The following is a 21,498-nucleotide window of genomic DNA, read 5'->3' as shown; positions in this document are numbered from 1 at the left end:
TAGTGAGATTCCTGTGCACAGTTTTCAAGTTAGTTGTTACATCAGTCCTCAACATTTCATTTTACCTCTACTTTTAACTTACCTGATCCTCCAGAACTGATATCTTCACCAACAATTTACGACAGGTCTTCCATTGTCTTACATGGTATAGTCCCATCATGCGATTACCTGCTAAAACAATTACCCACATAGAATTATAAAGTTGTACCAACACACTAGACAAGCAATTTTACAAAGTTTAACAATCTTAATTGTTTAGATTTTAGTTTGCACTGTGCAATCATAAAACTGCATTTTAAAAATTCATGCAGTGATAAAGTATTTGCATTCACAATAAATTTCAGATGAAAATTTAGGTGAGCACCAAGTATTAAGGGAACGCGTCTCAAGGGGAAATTATCGCAGTATGGCATTGTAACAATTTAACCTTTCCCTGCCTTCAATAATTACATTGAAAAGCCTTGCACATGTTAGCAATTTAAGTCACTGTTTTGGTAGTTCTCTGCTGTTCATTAGTGTTGCTTTATCCAGTTTTAGGTGAATTTAATTTTTAATGCATTAAACCCAGAGACCAAAGTACAACACTCAAATGTTGACCATCAAGAATTCTTAAATATACAGGACAATCACAAAATGTGGTTCAGCTCATTATGGCTACCCAAGCACAAAGTTAGTGATCAGGTCCAGCAACAGACACTGCAACATAAATTAGCCAGTCAACAGCACAGATACTTTGCAACAGTCATGTTAGTCCATACAGCCATTTTTGTTAGCCCACGACAACAGTAACCATTAAAACTTCTTTTGATTCTTACCAAGCTCTCTCACTTTCTGCAGCTGAGCTTCAATGGGTAGCATCACAGTAATATGCTTTGTTGCACAAGTGACTGGTATTGACTGCGTCTGTTGGGGAATTTCTGGATTCTCACACACAGCCCTGCCAGTCCTGTTCTCCTGAAGCAGGTGGTCAAAATAATGCAGCGGCAACTGGTAGAAATCTTTTCCATCTTCTGCCTGCGTGAAGAGTGTAATACAATTGGATACCAAATTTGAATTTGGCATGTATTCAGATTAAGAAAATACACTCCTTTTCACACTTTTCAGTCTTTTGCACGACTGGGGTTCTCAAACCTGTAATTTAATCCCCATGTAATACAGGTTCAACTGTATACAACCAGCCTTCACATTGAAAATTAAAATATCTACACAGAAATGGGGTGGGGGGGGCAAACGCCAAAATATGATATTGCATCACTACAAAAATTTAAATCTAGAAAATTAATTCAGAAGTTGCAGTGAAGAACGTTAACAATTTACTTGTATCAAGTCGAGGCATGGAGTTATTGGAAGAGTCACCAGCATCCACCAGCTATTGCTCCGCGTGGAATTGTGGCACGTTTCCAGACGTGACATCGCCCGAGTATCTGCATTAAAAATATAAGGGGGGGGAATTACACATCTACGCGCGCGCGTTTGTGTGTAAAAGCTGGCACATACCCAAAATAATAAACCTACCAAATGTCAACTTCGAAAATCGGTTTTTTGAGAAGCGCAGATGAAGGGTTCCGTTTTGGCAACGATATTGTGGCTGGTCTATATCGGATCCCCCTAAGAAAGGAAAACATATCAGGGGGGGGGGGGTGGGCGGTTTGAGGTGGGGCTGGCGTCAGTGCATAGGTTTTCTTTAAAGACAAAAACATCTTTAAGATTTGTTGGAAATAAGCATGAACAACATTTATACAGCCTCAGGTATGTAATCAGAACGTTCGTCAATTCATTTAAAGCAAACATTGAATTTAACCTTCATTAAAATGAATGAAATAATAGTACGCGTCAAAGCGCCTCTACCTTCGGCAAAATTCCAAACCGGGGATAGAAAAGTGCCATTAGTCCGATCGTGCGGCAGCACATCTCGTAGGTGCTCGAGAGCATCACCCCGACCGGCAGTAGTTCCGTGCCCACTTTGGTGGCTTTCTGCATTGTTGATCTGGGCTAGTAATAATCCAATACAAACCCAAGTCATCAGTGCAGGCGCCATACCAGCGTCCCGCTCCAGTCGACCTCTCCGGTTTTCACCAAACTATCGTTCGATGCGGCTCACCACTCGCATTTATTCAAATTCCCACAAAATCCGAATTAACGCAGCGCAGGTGCGTTCGCACGTGGGCCGATTTACAGGAGATAGATCGGCGCGTTAATGCACCCAGTTAGACCCGTCTCATGCGTTAAAAGTTCAATTCGGAGATATTTTACTACAACCGCTGTCAGGTGGGATTCCTTAAAATTTTTTACACACTGGACTTTTAAATTTCAGACTTGAGATTGCTCGAATGAATAGTGACCACTTCCATCTTCAACGCTATCATAAGGGATCCCGTTGATTCTGTAACAAGGTAAGTTATGTACAAACATAATATCACGTGATATTGGAAGCTTGGACAACATTTCTATAAAATTATATTTCTGTTCATAATGTGTTGGCGATCAGCAGTAAGCTTTCTCAGAGAAACAAGTCATTTCAAAGATACAAACTGCCTTGTTCCAACAGGCTTCTTTCCATACGATAGATCGATAGATAGATTTACTTTATTAATCCCAAATTGGGAAACTCCACAGTTGCACCACTCAAAAATCAAGTCAAGCAGTTATATAAAAAAAAAATTTTTAAAGTTGCGAAGAAGTAGCTGCAAAAACACACAAGTCAATCTATGTACAAAAAAATACAGTTAAAATATTTGCCCCCTTTGTGCAAACTGTGTTGATTAAAAAATAAACACACAGCAGGATTATCTACCATAGTACAACACGCCAGTCATCTCAATCTGGTCTCTTGAAATTGAGAATGAGTAACCATTTGTGATTAGTCTAAGAACTGTATTTTGCAATACAGTGAATGCTAATCATTGATCATAATTCTAAAGATGGATAGATGGATGATGGATGACTTTCAGATTGAAAAACCTCATTAACTTGCCTGTAAACAATATGTGTACTGCTAAGATTTGGATGGGCGGCAGAGGGTTAATGATTTTGATGGTTATCTACGGAGATTTATGTATTATTGATTCATTTAGGGCCTGTCTTCGGCTGACTGGGATTATTGAGCCAAAAAATGTCTGTCAGCAAACTGGCACAACTCCCATTTAACATTATGGAGTTTTGGAGCTTTGTGATCGAAGGTCATACCATTAAAAGCAGAAGTTCATCTTCTTCGTTTAGCCACACTATTTTTTTCATGTGCGTTTTTTGCAATTGCTGTGGTGCTGTGTTTGCGAGCTGGTACATAGTATATTTACACAGTCATACTTAAAATATGCCATACTCCAGGTCTTCTTCCTTTGGAGCATAAACTCTCAGCGCCACATAAGGCCTTGGCATGAGGCACAGCATTTTCGATTTTTATCAGAAGTTTTGTCATTTCTGAAGCTGTTGTCGTTGTTGTTTGTTTTTGTTTTTTGTCAAATTTTCTAAAATAATCAAAATCATCTGTTATCAAGAAAAGAAGTGATAAGAAGAGATGTGAAATAATAATAATAATAATGATGATGATGATAATGATGATGATGAGAGCAGGCCTTCGCTGAGGCTCAGTCCCGAATAATAATAATAGCATACACGTGGTACGTATATATAGCATATACATGGTTACGTCTTCCCTTAAACGGGGCCTTTAGATGTGTGGTTCAACCTTGTCAGAAACTTTTGTCATTAATTAAAAAAGGTCTCTGTCGCCATCTAGGGGACAAATACAGACCTAGACACATTATTGCAAACTCGATTGTAGACAGGAACATTTCCTTAATTTTGATTGCTCCGTTTTTCTTTTTCTCTTTTGAACAAAAGGAGATTACTGTTCCGTTAAATGCCAACATGATATAGCCTACTTGTTAAGTTTGTGTGACTTTGACCAAACTGGAAGAAAAGCACGCCGTCACTTCCGGGGCGGGCGGTGTCTTATTGATAATATCACTCAATTTGTCAAAGAAAACAAGAAAATACTCGGTAGGATTTTTTTTTATATATATATATATATATATATATATATATAAACTTGACAGAAATTTCATACCATAATTTGAAAGGGAAAAACAAGCGGGCGAAAAAGTATTGTCAGAAGTGGGATTCGAACCCACGCCTCCATTCGGAGACCAGAAATCCCTTGCACAGGAAGGTTCGTCACCTTGAGTCTGGCGCCTTAGACCGCTCGGCCATCCTGACAACGACGCCATTAGAAAGGCGAATACAAGTTTAGTTCCTATACTTAAGTTGAACACGAGTTATTGTTTGATCTCTTCTGTCCTGATATATTACCACCCAGTTTATTATTAAATAATTAGCCTTCGTATGAGGAACTTTTGATCACTATTCATATCAGGATTAGATCTGGTATTATACTAAACTATACCTCATAAACTATACTTATTATGAGGTGCAGTTACCACTGCCGCACAATGCTGGAATATTTAGTGTAGAACTTCAAATTGTTCGTCGTTAACACTGATGTTGGTAAGTTGATTAGGCTTGGAAAATGTCTATGTACTGTAACGTTCTTGAAAAGTGTTGCACGGGTTGGAGTTCTAGAGGAAGTTGAGTGAGGGACATGTCTTGTCTCCGGTTCCGATTGTTGGGATAACCAAGTAAAGACCGCATTCGAGGCTGTTCGAAGCTACAATAAAGCCAGCTGTCAAACCCGCAACAACGCCTGGTTATTGACGAACACCACAACGTCACAGTACTGTGCCTGTTTTGGTGGAATTGGTGCTATGCTATTGCAGTTTGAAGTAAATGATGATAATAATAATAATAATAATAATAATAATAATAATAATAATAATAATAATAATAATAATAATAATAATAAATTTTAAAAAATTATATATATATATATATATATATATATATATATATATATATATATATATATATATATATATATATATTTATATATAAAATAGTATGATGTTTTTAAGCGTAGTTAGGGTAAAAAAAAAAAAAAAAGTATGTCAGAAGTGGGATTCGAACCCACGCCTCCATTCGGAGACTAGAAACCCCATGACGGGAAGGTCGCACCTTGAGTCTAGCGCCTTAGACCACTCGGCCATCCTGACATATCCTCGCTGAGCGTAAACATAGTTGATATTATGTAATACCAAACCCAGTGAGCTTGTATAATCAATAACTGAAAACGGTCAAAAATCTCCTCGAAGCTGAAAAGCAAAGAAATTTGTTATGAGAGTATGTTTCCTGCTGTATTTCTTCAAATATCGATACTGTCAATACACCTACATTCCACCAGGGGTGCTGTGAATTTATCTTATTTTCTACTTCCGGTTGCGTAAACCGTGACACTCCGCCCAACTACTTGCTACATAACCACCGCTAGTCATTATTATGAAACATTATCATCAAGCAGAGCACGTCGTCTACCCAAATACCTCGTGTTTAACCCTTTTCCCTTTGAAAACAGTCTCTTAGAAGTCAGAAATGTCCTTTTACAGGAACACGATTTGGTTTGTGAAGGGACTGCAGGAGTACACAAAGTAAGTGCGGAGTGTCATTTCTGTCGTCAAATCTGCTTAAGTGATCAGAGGTGCAGATGGTCTTAGTTAGTCCTCCCGTATTATTTTACCAAACGCTATGTAATATACAGACTGTTGCTAGTAAGTGGCTAGAGGGGATGGTTGCTCAGAAGCCGTCCTTTAGCGTACTATTTGGCGCTTTCCAGAATTTTAAAATACAACAGTTGTGCTGCTTTGAAGATTGCAACGCCTGTATCGAATATAATACTGTAATATTGTCTCTAAAGTGTGACGGAATATCAGGTTAATTCCTCAGAATTCCAAAACGGTTTGCCTCTGAGGGAGAAAAATAATGATTATCTGATCAGTGGAACATATCAGAATGAACATGTGTCAATGTGAAATGGCCTGTGACAGGAATGTATTGGGTTTGATAGGAATCTACACGCATCAACTTTAAGATAAACAATCACTACGAATCTCCTTTGGTCTTTGCAGGAGCGGTTACGAAGCTGCTGCAAAGCATTTTGCACCCACTGACCTGGATGTTAACCTGAGTGGCAGATCATTTGTTATAACTGGTGCTAACAGTGGGATTGGGAAAGCCACAGCACAGGAGATAGCCAACAGAGGTAAGATCTTCAAGTTCGACGTTGCAAAAGCTGGTTTCCATAGTGCCGGCTGTAAGGTGTGCCTAGACGTACCTTTCAGTGTGTAAATACGGACCACCACCTCAAACCTTTTGTGTGTGTGTGTTGTAACCTTTCTAGCTGTATTTAAAGCGCTGCAGATGAATATATCGATCTGAGACTCAAATATTTACACCACAAACTGAATTCCTTGTGACTTAAAGCAAGCGACCACTAACCCTTGACACTTTTTTTTATGACCTTTGAGTCGCAAAGTCTCAGTGGCTGCACTCCCCACCTCCTTGCACTCTGATATGGTTTGTACGTTAATCTAATAGGAGGAACAGTTCACCTGGTCTGTCGAAACAAAGGGCGAGCAGAGGCAGCCAAGGATGAAATTGTGGAACGGAGTAGCAATCAGGTGAGAAATATGATAGCTCCTTTTTTTTAAAAAAAAAAATATATAATAATTAATGATTTTATTAATAATTAATCTAATATTTCCATTGGAAAGGTTGCTGCTGCAATTTTTTCTTCTTTTTTTTTACATACAAATAAGCGAGAAAAGCAGGATACTACTGTTTTTCATTTTAGAGATGCTTTCATTCATTCTCTTCCTCACTCCATGCCTAAAGGACAGATTAAAAGGAGGGGCTTTTTTTTTTTTTTTTCACCCAATCTAATTTTGTATTTATGGATTTAATTTTATCAGTTTTGTAAGATTCATTAAAAAAAAAAAAAGAAAAAGAGGTGAGACGTGTTTTCTCTCTGTTTGTCTGCAGAATGTTCACGTCCACATCGTTGACATGTCAAGTGCAAGACAAGTATGGGAGTTTGCCAGCAACTTTATGCTCAACAACACTGTCCATGTCCTGGTAGGTACTACAGTATGTAAAATTCAATGGTCCATCTCTAACAGACACGCACTTACTTAGATGTTGATGGAATTTTTCTCTTACCAGGTGAACAATGCAGGCTGCATGGTGAACCAGCGAGAAGTAACGGAAGAGGGCTTAGAGAAGAACTTTGCCACAAATACACTTGGTAGGATCGTGTTAAACAGCAGCTCCAGTGAAATATACCAAATTTAAAGATGAAAAAAGACCCAGGAAAAAAATCATATTTGACATGTTTTCTCAGCCAAATGATCACAACTCCTAAACACCACTAATGATATCAAACAGGAAATTTGCAATTAATACTTAGTGATTTACTAAGTGTATCATTAGTTAATAATTATTGATATACGCACAAGAGAGAGACACTACTACAATAAGAGACTTCTACTAAATGAATAAAACTCAGTCCAAATAGTTTATGTCAAACAACCTGCTGGGACGAAGACAATGCTACTTTAGTGCTTATTGCTATTGTTTTTCAGGTACATACATCCTCACTACAGCATTGATACCTGCTCTGAAGAAGGCTGAAGACCCTAGAGTGGTTGGTTTCCTTTTGATACACAAACAAATCCATTATTTTTCTTTACATATCTTTGTCTTTGTTCTATGCCAACAGACTCTAGAAATAAGAAACTGTCCTCTTACTTTAATTTTGTTCTAGAAAGTTTTTGCTAAAACACTCCTGATCCTGATCTGGAGATTTTTATTTTTTTTTGTGGATGAACAATTACTTAAGGCTGCTTCACTGCGTGCGGTCTGATTTAGCACGTGGAGACTGATAATAGATGTAATATGGAAATTTAAGTCACGCTTGTGGAATAGTAAAATATTTATTTCTTGAAATGAGGAGAACGGTTCAAAAGTTCTGCTTTCTCTTTCCTAGATCACCGTGTCATCAGGTGGCATGCTCACGCAGAAGCTGGACACAGACAACCTACAGTTCGAGAAGGGCACATTTGACGGCACCATGGCCTATGCACAGAACAAAGTAAAGCGGCCAGATTCAGAACAGTGTCGCAGAAACGGCTGTAATGTGATGCCATGTTTTGCTGAAGTTCTTTTTTTATTTTTTTTTTTATTTTTTTATTTTTTTTTGTGTGCTCCGTGCAGAGACAGCAGGTGATACTGACCGAGCAGTGGGCCTCCCAGCACAAGGAAATCCACTTCTCCTCGATGCACCCCGGCTGGGCAGACACACCAGGTAGGCAGCTAGGAGGTTGTTTCAAAATGGGGGAGCTTAACTGTGTGTGTGCGTGTATGAGTGTGTGTGTGTGTTTATCATTAGCTTTTAAAGTAGAAATTGGACTATATTTCCTTTTTCAGCACTTGTTAATTTATAATGTACAATATAGTTTTTTTTTAAATGTTGAAATGTATTGTTTTCTTGTGCTGCAAAGCAACTTTGGGGAGTTTGGGGCTTAGGGCCGCTACAAGTAATGACAACTGCTGTTGGCCTGTTCACTTCAAATATGTAGATAATAACCAGTAATTTATTCAATAAAACTATATAAAAATATTAGCAGAACCAGAATGGTCGCAAGTAAGGGACTCAGTGCCGAGTGCAGAACCTGTGCCTCTCTGATCTACTTTTCCTTGTCTTCACGCAGCTGTTCAGTTATCCATGCCTTCATTCCATGCCAAGATGCAGTCCAAACTGAGGACGGAGGCCATGGGGGCTGACACTACTGTTTGGCTGGCTGTGTCTGCAGCTGCCGCCAAACAGCCAAGTGGACTCTTCTTCCAGGGTCAGAAACTAAAGACGTCTTTTGGCTTACTGCGTCTTTTTTTGAGAGAGGCTTTACCCCCGGGAAGCTTGCCCGAACATTTTGTTTCCTCTGCTCATTTGAGTGACCGTTAGACTTCTATAAACCAGTGTTGATTCACGCCACTGCTAGTAGTTCTCTCGCAGCATAAATCGGAAAATCGGAAACCTTACTTACTGCTGTACTGCTACGATTTGTGCGACGAGTAGTCGGTCTTCGTGTGAATTGTAAATAATCCCTCACTCACTTCCAAAAATTAGTTTGAAAGTGAAATGGCCATTTTAATTCTGCAGTCCAACAATTTCTTTTGTCCCGACCTCAGATCGCAAAGCTGTGGCAACACACCTCCCACTGGCCTCCACCAAGTCCACACCTCAGGAGAAGGAGCGGCTACTGACCGTGTTGGATGAGTTGGCCCTCAAGTTCAAGCCGTGACCTCTCCATGGATGTCCACAAAAAGCCAAATACTACTCAGCAATTACTGTTTACAGAACTGCGTTTTTAAAGCATTTCTTTTTTTTTTTTTTACATGTCTCACTAAGGAGGAAAAACTGTTAAATACAACATTCAAGAACAATAATGCACTCCAGTTGGCACTTTTATCGGTTTGTCTTACCAGAGCTCATTTTCACGAAAATGAGCTCCACAGCTGTTCAGGATTGAGAATATTAAATATAATTAGCCTTGTTGAAGTGTATCACTAATTCTGAAATGTGACAAATTAATTTCTGTATAATGTACTGTTATTTTATTGAATAATTAAAATAATCTATAACTTCAGACCATTTTGTTGGAGATTGAGGTGAAATAATTATAGCATTTTTTTTTTTTCCAGTTCAGTGTTGTCGAGTTAAGAATCACCTTTCAAAAAGACTGACGTGTGTTAATTAAGAATGACCAGCTGAAGAGACACATCTTGATCTTGAAAGTCATTCATCTCACCAAGTAGAAGATGTTGCCACACGTTTTTACAGAAGTTAAAAAATGAAATAGCCCAGATCTCAGTAATATGAAACACAGTTGTTACGAATCAACCAAAGCTTCAATGCTGTTGCACAATAACAGGTCAATAAATCGGTAGCCTTTGAGGAATTTAAAGGAAGTTTTAATCACTCGGGCAGAAGTAGTCTCCCCTCATGCAGCTCTCATTCTCAGGTAACCCCTGAAAACGTATTTTAATTGGACACGCTTTCTTGTCGCTCATCTACAAGTACGAAGACACTGTTTAAATGCAAAAAAAAAGGGCTGTGATAGAATATATATTGCCAAACAATGTTGTGTTGTCCCTGCTACCTACACCTGCAAGTATGCTAAGAACAAGACTTACTGTCCATTGCCCTTGCTGTCTCGAATACAGTGAGTGGTTCTCAAACTTCTTTGGCCCACCAATAATTTTTTGTTTTTTTTGTCAGTGACATCCCTGAAATTATATTCTTAAATTTGTATCCTCCTCAGTTTATATATAGCTGTTACAGCCGGTGGGCCTAGTGTGTGTATGTATCCATCCCTCTCTGTCTCCATGCTGAACATTTTCTCCACCACACCTGTTGCAAGGGCCCATAGGTGTGGCTACTTGAAATCAAGGCCTGGAGCAGGAGATACGCTGTGGAGCTGTAGTGTGTTGTGTGCCAGAGGGGTCAGACTGCAGAGGAGTGGACAACTGAAATTGTGGATTGATAACCAGCAACCCAGACCAAGAAGAGCCAGTGCACAGTGACTGTGCACCCTCCACACCAGGTATGGCATCCCAGAGAAAAGATGCTGCTGTCGCTGTGATGTAGATATTGGAAATACTCCTTGCTCCCAAACCATCTGAGCGCTCCCTTTCACAAACGATACTAATCTGAAGTTAAGCCTGCCTCTTTGCAGGATTAATATAAATTTCAATTTAGTCCTAGAGTAGCTCTAATCTACCCTCTTGTTTTTGCTTAATCCAGAACAGACACAATCCATGACTATTTTAAGATAAGTCTGTGCAAGTGACTTACAGTTAAGTCAGCTCAAGCAGCATTTTAGTCTGGGACTGGGCTTAAGTCTTGTCTGTGAAAGTGGGCTATTGTGGGTGCCACTTGTGTCAAGTGCGCTTTAATTTATTGATTATTGGATTGGCTTTCGCTGGGGAAGTTTGTGTTTAGCCTTTGATATTTTGTTTCTGGGAGACACTCGCTTCGGATAAAACTGTTTGCTAAGCAATTTTCCTGTCTTTTATCCCTGGGTGTATTTTTTTAATATTATTATTATTGTTGTTGTTGTTACTGTCCTCATTCTCTGGACGCCACCTGGGGATGTTACACTAAACTTCATTACTCCTTACTGGGTAAGGAGTAATGAAATTTGGACAAAGTAATAACCTTACGTAGTCCACCACTATTATTAGTCTATTGTTAAGTCCATTCAAAAGTGGGGTATTTGTTATTCTGGCCTTTCGGTCTGTCTGGCCTAACACAGAGCAGCGGCCAGACAGTTTCTGAGAAAGCGTGGAAGAATACGTTAGACAACTGTGAACCATGCAAATTAAACTCACCAGCAGAGTCTGTTGAAAGTTTCCAGTTTGGTTTCATGGTTTATGTATTTTACACACAGGTGAGCCAAATGCTGCCGTTACCATTACTGTGCTTATACAGTTGTTCCACAACAGGTCTTTTGTTTCATGCAAACAATTGCCAATTTCTACGGAATGGAATCTTCAAGACAATAAATCTATCGGATGTGGTGGTTTGGAACAATAGCAAGAGTTCATCTCAGCTTACAGACCGTTTATGATCAAACATGATAATAAATTCAGATTTTCAAGATTTTCTCTTCACAGCAGCAGTGATTTATGTCATTTTCATTTTGTGATTTCAGTGCACTGACATTAAAGGGACAGATACAATACAGTATTAACACTTGAAATGACCAGACAGAAAAGCAAAGGCGACAACTAAATCTAGCTTTGTTTACAGGTTGCTGCTGCCACTGATGGCTCGATGATATGCATGTTTACGCGTCGGTAACATATAGACGACAAATAAAAAATAAAAAATAAATAACAAACATCCAAGGATGAGTGAATTGTCGGACCGGATACAAGCACTTTTCCATCCAAGAAGATAAAAAGATACAACGCAAGGTGTATATGTGACAGACGCACAAGAGACAAAAACTGTTCAAATTCACTCTGTATTCATTTGAGTGCAGCTCTGGATGAATTGGATTAATTCGTACACTGGCATATTCAAATCTGTATGTATGTATACAGTAAGTATGAAGTAAAGTGAATTGAGTGAATTTTTGTTGAGGCTAAGGGGCAAAACTTAAATTTCGGAGTTTTGGAAATCATATCTGGAAAGCACTTTATGGGCCTGAGTAAGAAAAAAAAAAAGAGAACATTTATCCTATTGGTTTGATGCCAGTTTAAACACATCTTAAAAGTGTCTCATCTGCATTCGACTTTCTTCAGTGTGATTCTGCAAAACTCAAAATAAAATATTTTCAAAGGGACAAAAAAACACTTCAATGAGAAACATTTACATTTCAAAATAGCATGAAAATCAAATAAATTACTTCGGCAACATGATATGACAGTAATACCTCTTCAATGTGCTTAACAAATGTATGTATAAAAAAAAAATCCAAAGACCAAAGCACAATAAATTGTGAGCTAACATCAGGTCTTAAACATCACAAACTACTATGTAATTACTCTCGTCATCTTAGAATGACGCTCAGAGTTCAACGTGTTAAAGTAGCACAAAACTCGTTGCCTGTTAGTGGCACAACCGCTGGCGAACCCCTTCCCGCGTGAGACGTTATCAAAGTCCACACCAACCACAGCATGTTGCATTCTCACCCAGTAGGTGGTGCAAGTTGACGAGCGTATGAAGCCGTAGCTCACTGAAGGTCCATATTATACCCATTTTCAGATGATTATCTTTTCAAACTTGGACTGAGTGGCGCAGCATCGCACAATGAATTATCGAAAAAAGAAAAAAAAAGAAAAAGTCTTTCTTGGTCTTAAGCCAACTCTTCACTGCATCCAGAAAAATCTGACTTTCTCTCAAATCTCAGATTTGTGAGTCAAATGTTTTTTGCACACATGTACACTGAAACCTTTTCCTGGCTGTCCCCAGTGAAGACGCTCAACTGCCCGGAGAGACTGTTGGTTAAACCGGAAAGTAGTAATACATGCCCGTGCAAAGTGGAATGCATCCGCCCGCATGCACAAATACAGTACGAATATATACACAAAGACATACTGGGGACAAAGCACACACACACACACGCACACACACGCACACACACGCACGCACACGCACGCACACGCACGCACACGCACACACACACACACACACACACACACACACACACACACACACACACACACACCTCGTAAGTGACTTTGTGCCACCAAAGGCCTGCCCTCTTCCCCGGCTGCTCTTGCCCTCTGCAAAACAGTCGGCGTTTCTTATTAGGAAACTGTTAAATATCATCCTTGTGACGCCGATGCCGCCGGGACTCCCTCTGCCGAGAACCCCGTCCGCAGTTTGGCGACCACCTCCAGCCACGTCAGGACACCACCGGGGTCATGTCCCATATCTGCACACATAAACGCGACAGGCGATCAGGTCGGCGTAGCGGACCAAGTCCACATTGCGCTTTTTGCCCCGCGGTCGCCCCCACCCGGACCTTGACAACCTTGTCGGCGCCGGAGGTCAGTAGGTTTCCAGTGGTGGGCTCATAGTGCATGTAAACAATGCTGTGCTTGCTGTCGTGGAAGGTGGCCGTGGGCGCCCGGCTGCAGGATAGAGACAGAGAGGGGCGCAGTGCCAGTCAGTCGGAGGCTTGGGGGGGGGGGGGGGCAAAGGCGAGAACAAGAGTGCCCGTTGTTACTCACTCCTCGTCGGTGATGGACTCGTGGCAGCTGTCGCACACGCGCACCTCGAACTCGAAGCCCATGAGGGGGATGGTGGAGCGCTTGGACGAGCATTTGCCGCACACGGCCTGGCCGCACTTCCTGCAGTGGTGCTGGAGGAAACGGGGAGGGTTTATTATTATTATCATCACGGTACAAAACAACGCGAAAACGAAGCGAGGAAAATGAACTCTTGCCACTGCGCTGATCTCTGATTACCGACGATGCTAATTTGTCACGGAATCAAAGGTTCCGTACCTGTCTGAGGCCAATTTTCTTGCTGTCCCACATCTGCTTGAAGTTCCAGAAGAAAGGCTGCTCACACTTCTGACAGGAGTCACTGTCCAGCCACTCCGGGGTCTGCTCAAACAAACATTAAACATGAAAGACCCTGAAATTGTTTGCTGCTTTTGCTCACGGAAAACTGAATTCAGTCAAAGAGATGAGATGAGATGAAGTTTGATCAATTTTAATCAACTGGTGGCCCAGTGTGTAATATTTACTGACTTCTCTTAATGGATATTAAATACAAAGGTCTGTAAGACAAAGTTACTTCGATACGTGGCGTTCTCATTAGCTAATAATAGTCTGTAATATTTAAACACAGGGCGTCTCTGCATACAAGAATTTGTGGATTCTTCCGAACGTCACAGCTCTAAAGAAACATGAAACTAAGTGGTCCAGCAGAAAACAGAAGATTATAAGGACAGTCATTCCCAAATGTCATTTTTGCTGGTGACTTGCTAAAATGATGATGTATACCATTAATGCCACTTAGGAATTGGTTTTGCAGTACTTTTATATATGGGGTATAAAGAATGAAAATATAAAATGTGATTGACTTTTCTAGAATTCCCATTTCTTTGCAGACTGGGGTTGAAGGAGCGTTTTGTACTCGAGTTCGTGTGACGCTCTCGCCGGGCCGCCGTCTCTCACTTTCTCACCTCTTGTCGCGTCACGTCCATGTTCCAGATGACGATGCCTCCGTCCGCGCTGCACGAGATGAGCTGACGAGTGTGTGACGCATAGCACAGGCCCTGCACTTTCTCGCTGCGGGGTGGGGGGGGCAATCACAAACACACAATTGAGTACTTCTTATAAACAAAGAGCTCGTTTATAAGCACAAAATACTTGTGTTGTCGGGGTTTTTTTTAGTTTTGCTTTGACGACCAAAAAATAAAATGTGACTTTTTTTTTTTTGGCCTGGTGAATGCAGTTTAACCAGAGGCAGGTTGGAGAGCGGTTCGGTGTCGGGATGCTCACTTGTGTCCCTGCAGTTCAATGGCCGTGCCCTTGCGCCCTCCAATGTCCCACATGATGATGGAGTGGTCCGAGCTCCCCGAAAACAGCACCCTCTGCGATGGGTCCCAGCACAGCGCCGTGACGTTACCTGAACACAAGCACGCGGACTCAGAGGTAAAGTCAGCACATGCAGCATCAATGGTGAGTCCTGCGAGATCACGCTGACCACGGTGACAAACACAGTTGATTTCCTCGGGCTGTTATGACACGACTTCTCTGGATACGTAATCGTGGGGGTTAAAAAAAACCCGCCATCAGTTGATTTTAGGAGTCCAGCCAAACTGCTGCGTTTTTTGTTTTGTTTTGTTTTTTTTACAAAAGATTGCATATAAATCTCCCTATTTATATATTGTTTTGCCCTTCTGCACTGCAATATCTGGCACTTTGCATAAAGATTTTTACAAGAGTCAGTGAATGTCAATGTGAGCAGAAGACTGAAAATCTGCATTACGGAACCCCTCTTAAAACTAATTTGCTCCAACTTAAACTCCATCTGCTCCGGATCGAAACAACTTAAATCCTGTTTAAAACACTGGAAACTACATTTTCCTCTGCCTCCATTTGATGAATCCACAGTCATAGCCGCACTGATTTGGGTTAACTCTCATAAAGACTTATATAAACTAAATACAATTGAGTTTTGACAATATGCCATCCCAAAAAAATGCTGCGTTAAAGTCGCAGCCAGTTTCTATGTTATGGATTTCTTCTCCTTTTCATTCCAGCAGGAGAATTGGCCGCTCATGAGGCCGAGGGGAAAGGATTCCTGCAACAATTAGTGCATAATAGAAGAAAATAATCCTTCTGGGATTCGTCATGATGTTGCAAAACATCAATGCAGGTTTCTTGTAATGCAATCAACGCAAGTGGTTTAAAATAAGCTAAATTCCCGCCATTGTGCACTGGCCACTGTCGCTCTCATCGTTGAGAACATTTCCATTCCATCGCTGGTTGACCGTGGCTGTGCCTTCGCATACCAGTGTGTCCCTTGAAGGTGGTGACCAGACTGCAGCTGTCCTGCTCCAGCTTCAGGATGGTCACCTGACCAGATTGGTCTCCGACGAAGGCGTGCCTGGTCTCCACGTCAAACCTGGGGTAAGATTATGGTTAAAGAAGAAGGCCAAGTCCGTGGTGAAAGGCTACCGTTGCGTGTGTGGAAAACAGCTGGGCGCTCAGCCTTCGATTTGAGTAAACTTTGTGCTTATAGTGTGGCACATCTGGCAGTGGCTCCTGGCCTTTTCGTGGGTCATTTAGCCAGAGTCCTTGTCTGGCCTGATTAGAAGAGAATGTAACGTGGACCAGGAACGACCTAGCACTTGACGCTAATCTCTCTGGGAACAGAGCAGATTACTCCATGTCTGTGGTTCAAGAGCAAAGAGATACAGTTTCTCTGTCTCACCCAAATCATTTCTCTCTCTTTCTCACCCTCATCCATCCATCCAGCCATCTGTCCATTCTGCTGGACCGCTATGCTACAGCAGTTACATTACAATCACAAAACCAAAACATTTTACTTGCTTTCGCACCCCCATCAACATCTACTGGGTCCTATCGATGCAGAAGCGGCCCTTATTTTCATTACATCTGTAGTTGTGCTTAACAACAACAAAAAAAAAAATATCACTGTCACGGCTCATTGTCTCTGTGCAGGATACCGACAGTCTGCTGACCCCACAACAGACTCATTAGTATGGATCAGTGTCACTACTGAGCACTCACAGCCTTTCATCTGGCCATTACAGACTTCTACTTAGCCTGTTTCCTTGACAACAGCATGACTGATGCCTATTGTTAGCCATTAGTCCAAACTGGCTGGAAAGCTAATCTTAATTGGTCTGTCCTGTGCCCCTCGGTCCTTAAAACAGGTAATGTTGTCATAATAAAAAAAAATGGGAGGGGGTTGAAGGGGGGGGGGGGGATTTTCCACCTCGTGTGGCAAGGCTCCACAGTCTAAGCGGTGGCTCGGACGTGGTCGGGCTTGAAAGGATACTGTAGTCCCGATACCCAGGCGGCGGTGCGATACGTCCCCAGCTGCTGGCCGCTCTCCGAGCAGTGCCAACTGAAGTTTTTGTCCTGGCCAGTGCTCAGCAGCCACTCCATTTCTAACACAAACAGCACCACTGTCACTCTGGCCTGATGAGCTGCAGGTGCCAAAAAAAAGAAGGAAACAACACAAATATATGAAACAATGACCCCTGGATCATTGGGGGATTGACTCAGAATTATGTGTACGATAAGGGATAGATAGATAATAGTCAACATGCTTAGTCTGCTAACACTACAGAATTTTATTCTGAAGGCATGAATTGTGAGGCCAGTCTTTGGTATCAGGGAATATTCAGGAAGTCTTTCCAAGTCTTTTCCAAACCCTCCAATATTTCCATCACACTTTCCCCACAGTGTGAACAGTGTTCTATATAGTGCAGGGATCCATCTGGTTGTGTGCAGCAGACACACTGTCATTACCATTTCATTTAAAATCATGGTAACTTAGCATACACTGTTTGCACATGTTCCCTGCATTCTATGTACTATTTATAGACAAAATAGATTGTATTCGTTGGGGTCTATCTTTACATAAATATTTCAAAATAAGGAATTCTTTGAGCTGTAATTTTAATAGTAGGATATTTTTCAGTTTCTTCACACAGCAATGCCGCTGACAATTAAAAAAAAACAAAAAAACTATCAAGAATGCTTTGATGTGATCGGTGCATCACATCAACTCGTGCACACGCACTCCCTGTCTCACCCTGGTATGTGCGCGCCGGGGTCATCTTGTTGTAGTCCTCGGACAGGAGGAATTCCTGCAAGACAGGATTTGGACACAGTCAATTCAGTTAGTGGCCGAGGTGCCGCTACAGTCGAGAAATTTGAACTTTATTATCTACACGGAAAACACTCAAGTAAGCAGCGAAACATGACATTTGAAGAGCAAGGCTTCAGGCAGCAGAGCGTGAGCAGCTCTTTTGAGTGCCCTCCCGTGGGGTATCCAGCCATAATAAACACGTGTGGGAACTGAGATAAGAAAATATTCCGTCATGCAAATGACTTTTAGCCGGTAAGCAGCTCACTTTGGGACCAACAACAATAATAATGCGCAGGAGAAATGTTCTTCAAGTGTCAATTACAGCCGCAAGGAAATTAAATTTATTTATGATAAGTTTATTATAAGACAGACAACATTATACATTTTCCATTTTCCAGTCAACAAAAAAAAAAAAAGGATTATGAGGGGCACATGAGATGAAAAAAGAAAGTAAGTTGTTTGACAAGGGAGTTCAACCACTTGACAGGTAAATAAAACTATTTTCTGCCTATTATATGTTACGTTTGTGTGTTATATTACGAACATTTTAAGTAAAAAGTACATCCACATTTCATAAACTACCCCTTTTAAGACATTTATGGACACTGGAGTGACTCTGTCCTTTGCCAGCATGACACTGATATTTTCATTTTAAAATCATTAATAATTTAAAGAACTTAAACGTATGACTTCACAGCCTCCGGGTTGAGTCCTTTTGCATTTTGTCTTCCCTTGACTGTTCATTAAGCCACATTATCAGGCCAAATGTATAATTTATGAACCACGGTTGTAGACACAGTGCAAGCCAGCAGGAAAAGAAAAATAGAAAGAATGTAAATAAGGAAGAGTCCAGCGTTTTGCACTATTTCTGCACTCTGTGAGGTAAAAGATCAAATTTGTCCAGCTCTCAAACATGTGACTCAAAGCTCACAGTGACTAACCAAACTGCCTTTCTGATTTGAATAAACAAACACAAGAAAAACATCCCTGCTGCACTGGAGCACTGCCAACACATTAAAAGAAACACATGCAATTACAGAGGAATTCCACTAGCTATGCTCAATGGAAGGAGCAGCGATCACAGGACCTTGCTGTCAACATTCCAAGACAAAACAAATTCAGAGGGATGACAGGAGCCCTTATGGCGGCTCCGACAGGAAGGAGCTAAAAACGATGGGGAAGGCAGCAGACGGACGGCGGAACTTACACAGATACTTCCTGTGTCCATTCCCAGGGACAGCCTCCTGGTCTCCAGGTTAAAGGACATACAGGAGCACGGTGCTGTGAATATACAGAACGCAGCGATGACTGGCCTGTATGTAAGCACGCTATTCTGGGAAATCTGTTTTCAGAAAAACTGGGATCCTTTTTATTGCAATCTTTGCCGCTGCTCTGCTGCAGTTAATTTTGAACAGCATTTTTTTTGTTTTTGTTTTTATTACTAATAGCCTAAAATCTGTGACACACCAGCAGCTGCTATTGCTGTTGTAAGCTGCAGAACTTGCTGATGGCAGCACATAAATTCCCCCCAGTTGCACAACTGAAGGGAAACGGTCGAACAACAGTTTCACAAACATGTAGCGCCGGTCGCAGCGCTGAAGTGTTGACCATCAACAAACCTTGAGTCAATAAAGTAAATGTAAAGCTAATCTTTGCCACAGTGTGGCCGTTATGTCTGCCAGGTGAAGGAAGTCGCCTGACAGTGAACACACAGGAAGCTTGAGCAAAAAAAAAAAAAGAGTATCCTGACAACAGTTAGACACTCGTGTTCGAAGAATCTGACTGTTTAACAGAAAACTGGGAAGTAAACACAACTGACGGAAACAATGTTTTAATAATATTTGGACATTTAGGATGTATTTAGGATGAAAAACAGTTGTTGTTGTTTTTTTTTTAAAACAAACCAATCACTGAACTAAATGATTGAAACACTTACTTGGCAAAGAGTGGTAGACACTGGGCCAATACTGACCACTGTCTCTTTTCAGCCATACCCGAATCGTCCTGAAGAATGAAAACATGACAGCAGCTCACTGTTATTGCCCATGATTTAGGTGATTATTAAGTAGCAAGTACTGAATCAATATCGGTAACATTTATTTGCTCAACTAAACCATGTGTGTAACAGCTTAAAAGAAAAGAGGTAAGTGTGTTGCAAATGCATACAAACAGAGTTGTTTTATTCTGGCTATGATGCGAATGGGAAAAAGAGAGGAAAAAAACACTTGCTAAATTATTATCATTATTTATTTATTTTTAAAATAATAGCAAACAATTACTGGCAAAACCTACATATTGACTGGATTAAACAGTTTTGTTCTGCTTTTTGTTGGCTACTTTAATACAAACATTTCATCTTTCTTGAAACGAAATGATAGAATATTCCGTAGTTAAACTCCAGGTCACTCTCATGCAGGTTTAAAATACATAATAATTAGCTGAAGAAATGTTTAATAATTAAGCGAGACCTGGTTACAAAAGGGAGAAAAGCAAGTGGACTCGCACCGGTTCGGACATGGAGCCTACATGTCCGAACCCACCCTTTCACCTACTGGCAAGTGCCAATACACTGGATGTAGAGTTTACACCAAATTAAGATAAGCCAACACAACCAAACAGACAAGTGTGTGTTTTAAACGGAGAAAGCAGAACTAGTTTTTTTTTTTTTTTTTTTTTTGTCGCACTTGTACGTCTAAAAGCCACAGAATGGCCGCAGATGACAATTGCACATATTTCAGTCTGAATGTGCTGGTTTTCGGTAGCTCTAGCTAGCAAACATTAGGAACGATTAAAACCAAACACACAGGCGGAAGTGGTTGACATTTCATAGTGATATTATACTAACATTGTCGTCCAATCGGTATAATAACAACAACACGAGGCGCTCAAGTGACCGTGTCAGCTGACACGTTTAAAGTGTCTTGTTTTACAGTCAGAAATTGGACTGGTTGCAGAATCACAAGGCGTTGCACCCATAAAGCCAGATAGCCAGATGCATAGAAGTGGCCGTATAGAGCTGTATAAAGCATGTAACTGGACAAAATGACAGAATATGTGACTGTGCAGGCAGGAAAATAAAGCCGTGCATACCTGTCATCAGACACGCTAATAACGCCGTCTTCCTTCGGGATGATGACCGCCGCACTCACAACATCCTGGAAAGCCTCGATTTTGCTCAGCAGACATGGCTTCCGAGCCTGCGGTTGCGGCCGGGTGTCGGATGCCATCGGTCGACGCGGCGGTGCAGAAGCGTCCGTCAGCGACTGCGGCTCCGGGACACATAACCTCTCTTTGCTCCGTCGGCAGATTCCGCGGCCGGGAGCTACTTAGCTAGCTGTCAGCGGCAGGTAGCAGCAGGAGAACACGGTACTGTGACGACGAACACACGGAGGCTCGTTCGGCGTTCAGTCAGATGACAGCACCAACACACGCACCCGCCTGCAACCACACACCACTTCCTCCAAACAAAATAAGATTTCCTGTCAGCTTTTTCTGAGATAGTATTCACAAAAATACAGTATTTACGTAGAAAACCTCTGACTTATAATCATTAAAAAAAAATTGCACAAATGTGGGCGGTGGTAACCTCATCTCTGAAATACTGTCATTTTTAAGTTCTAATACAATTTTATTGACTTGTTTTGCTAGCAGTAAGGTAGCCCCCTGCTGGTCAGCTGAGA

The 21,498-nt window shown here is 41.1% G+C and overlaps 2 protein-coding genes, 1 long non-coding RNA gene and 2 other non-coding genes across 5 annotated transcripts; 1 reads left to right on the top strand and 4 right to left on the bottom strand.

Annotated features, from left to right (window-relative positions):
• Positions 1–661: 661 nt before the first annotated feature.
• LOC142891293 (uncharacterized) lies at positions 662–2,155 on the bottom strand. The gene is made up of 4 exons (XR_012927256.1): positions 1,849–2,155; positions 1,516–1,608; positions 1,318–1,424; positions 662–1,014 (listed from the first exon to the last, which is right to left on the bottom strand). It is a non-coding gene; the product is annotated as an uncharacterized LOC142891293 (long non-coding RNA).
• A 1,953-nt stretch (positions 2,156–4,108) lies between these two features.
• trnal-caa (transfer RNA leucine (anticodon CAA)) lies at positions 4,109–4,218 on the bottom strand. Its single transcript has 2 exons — positions 4,181–4,218; positions 4,109–4,154 (listed from the first exon to the last, which is right to left on the bottom strand). It is a non-coding gene; the product is annotated as a tRNA-Leu (tRNA).
• A 783-nt stretch (positions 4,219–5,001) lies between these two features.
• trnal-caa (transfer RNA leucine (anticodon CAA)) lies at positions 5,002–5,108 on the bottom strand. The gene is made up of 2 exons: positions 5,071–5,108; positions 5,002–5,047 (listed from the first exon to the last, which is right to left on the bottom strand). It is a non-coding gene; the product is annotated as a tRNA-Leu (tRNA).
• Positions 5,109–5,156: 48 nt separating this feature from the next.
• dhrs12 (dehydrogenase/reductase (SDR family) member 12) lies at positions 5,157–9,593 on the top strand. Its single transcript, XM_076031008.1, has 10 exons — positions 5,157–5,540; positions 6,018–6,151; positions 6,487–6,569; positions 6,931–7,023; positions 7,111–7,192; positions 7,530–7,591; positions 7,934–8,038; positions 8,161–8,251; positions 8,658–8,795; positions 9,136–9,593. Exons 1-10 carry the CDS (start codon positions 5,485–5,487, stop codon positions 9,246–9,248), a joined length of 957 nt encoding a protein of 318 aa, XP_075887123.1. The 5' UTR covers positions 5,157–5,484; the 3' UTR covers positions 9,249–9,593.
• A 1,961-nt stretch (positions 9,594–11,554) lies between these two features.
• On the bottom strand, positions 11,555–21,253 carry wdfy2 (WD repeat and FYVE domain containing 2). Its single transcript, XM_076031028.1, has 12 exons — positions 20,909–21,253; positions 19,755–19,822; positions 19,026–19,099; positions 17,762–17,816; positions 17,000–17,150; positions 15,987–16,099; positions 14,971–15,097; positions 14,652–14,757; positions 13,966–14,067; positions 13,690–13,820; positions 13,482–13,590; positions 11,555–13,391 (listed from the first exon to the last, which is right to left on the bottom strand). The coding sequence occupies exons 1-12, from the start codon at positions 21,043–21,045 to the stop codon at positions 13,362–13,364; spliced, it is 1,203 nt and encodes a 400-aa protein (XP_075887143.1). The 5' UTR covers positions 21,046–21,253; the 3' UTR covers positions 11,555–13,361.
• Between the last annotated feature and the right edge of the window lie 245 nt (positions 21,254–21,498).

This window comes from Nelusetta ayraudi, unplaced genomic scaffold (assembly GCF_046127955.1).
Source record: "Nelusetta ayraudi isolate G7.1 ecotype Tasmania unplaced genomic scaffold, CSIRO-AGI_Nayr_v1 ptg000031l, whole genome shotgun sequence".
NCBI lineage: Eukaryota > Metazoa > Chordata > Actinopteri > Tetraodontiformes > Monacanthidae > Nelusetta > Nelusetta ayraudi.
Note: the sequence above shows the minus strand (reverse complement) of the source record. Positions and strands in the feature narration are given on the sequence as shown.

Excerpts from the sequence above, each read along its gene's own strand:
- wdfy2 (XM_076031028.1), bottom strand. The coding sequence starts at position 21,045 with ATGGCATCCGACACCCGGCCGCAACCGCAGGCTCGGAAGCCATGTCTG. Across the intron at positions 19,823-20,908 it reads ATTAGCGTGTCTGATGACAG|GACGATTCGGGTATGGCTGA; the intron begins GTATGCACGGCT and ends TTCATTCTTCAG. Across the intron at positions 13,821-13,965 it reads AGAAAATTGGCCTCAGACAG|CACCACTGCAGGAAGTGCGG; the intron begins GTACGGAACCTT and ends CGTTTCCTCCAG.
- dhrs12 (XM_076031008.1), top strand. The coding sequence starts at position 5,485 with ATGTCCTTTTACAGGAACACGATTTGGTTTGTGAAGGGACTGCAGGAG. Across the intron at positions 6,152-6,486 it reads ACAGGAGATAGCCAACAGAG|GAGGAACAGTTCACCTGGTC; the intron begins GTAAGATCTTCA and ends TTAATCTAATAG. Across the intron at positions 8,252-8,657 it reads CGGCTGGGCAGACACACCAG|CTGTTCAGTTATCCATGCCT; the intron begins GTAGGCAGCTAG and ends GTCTTCACGCAG.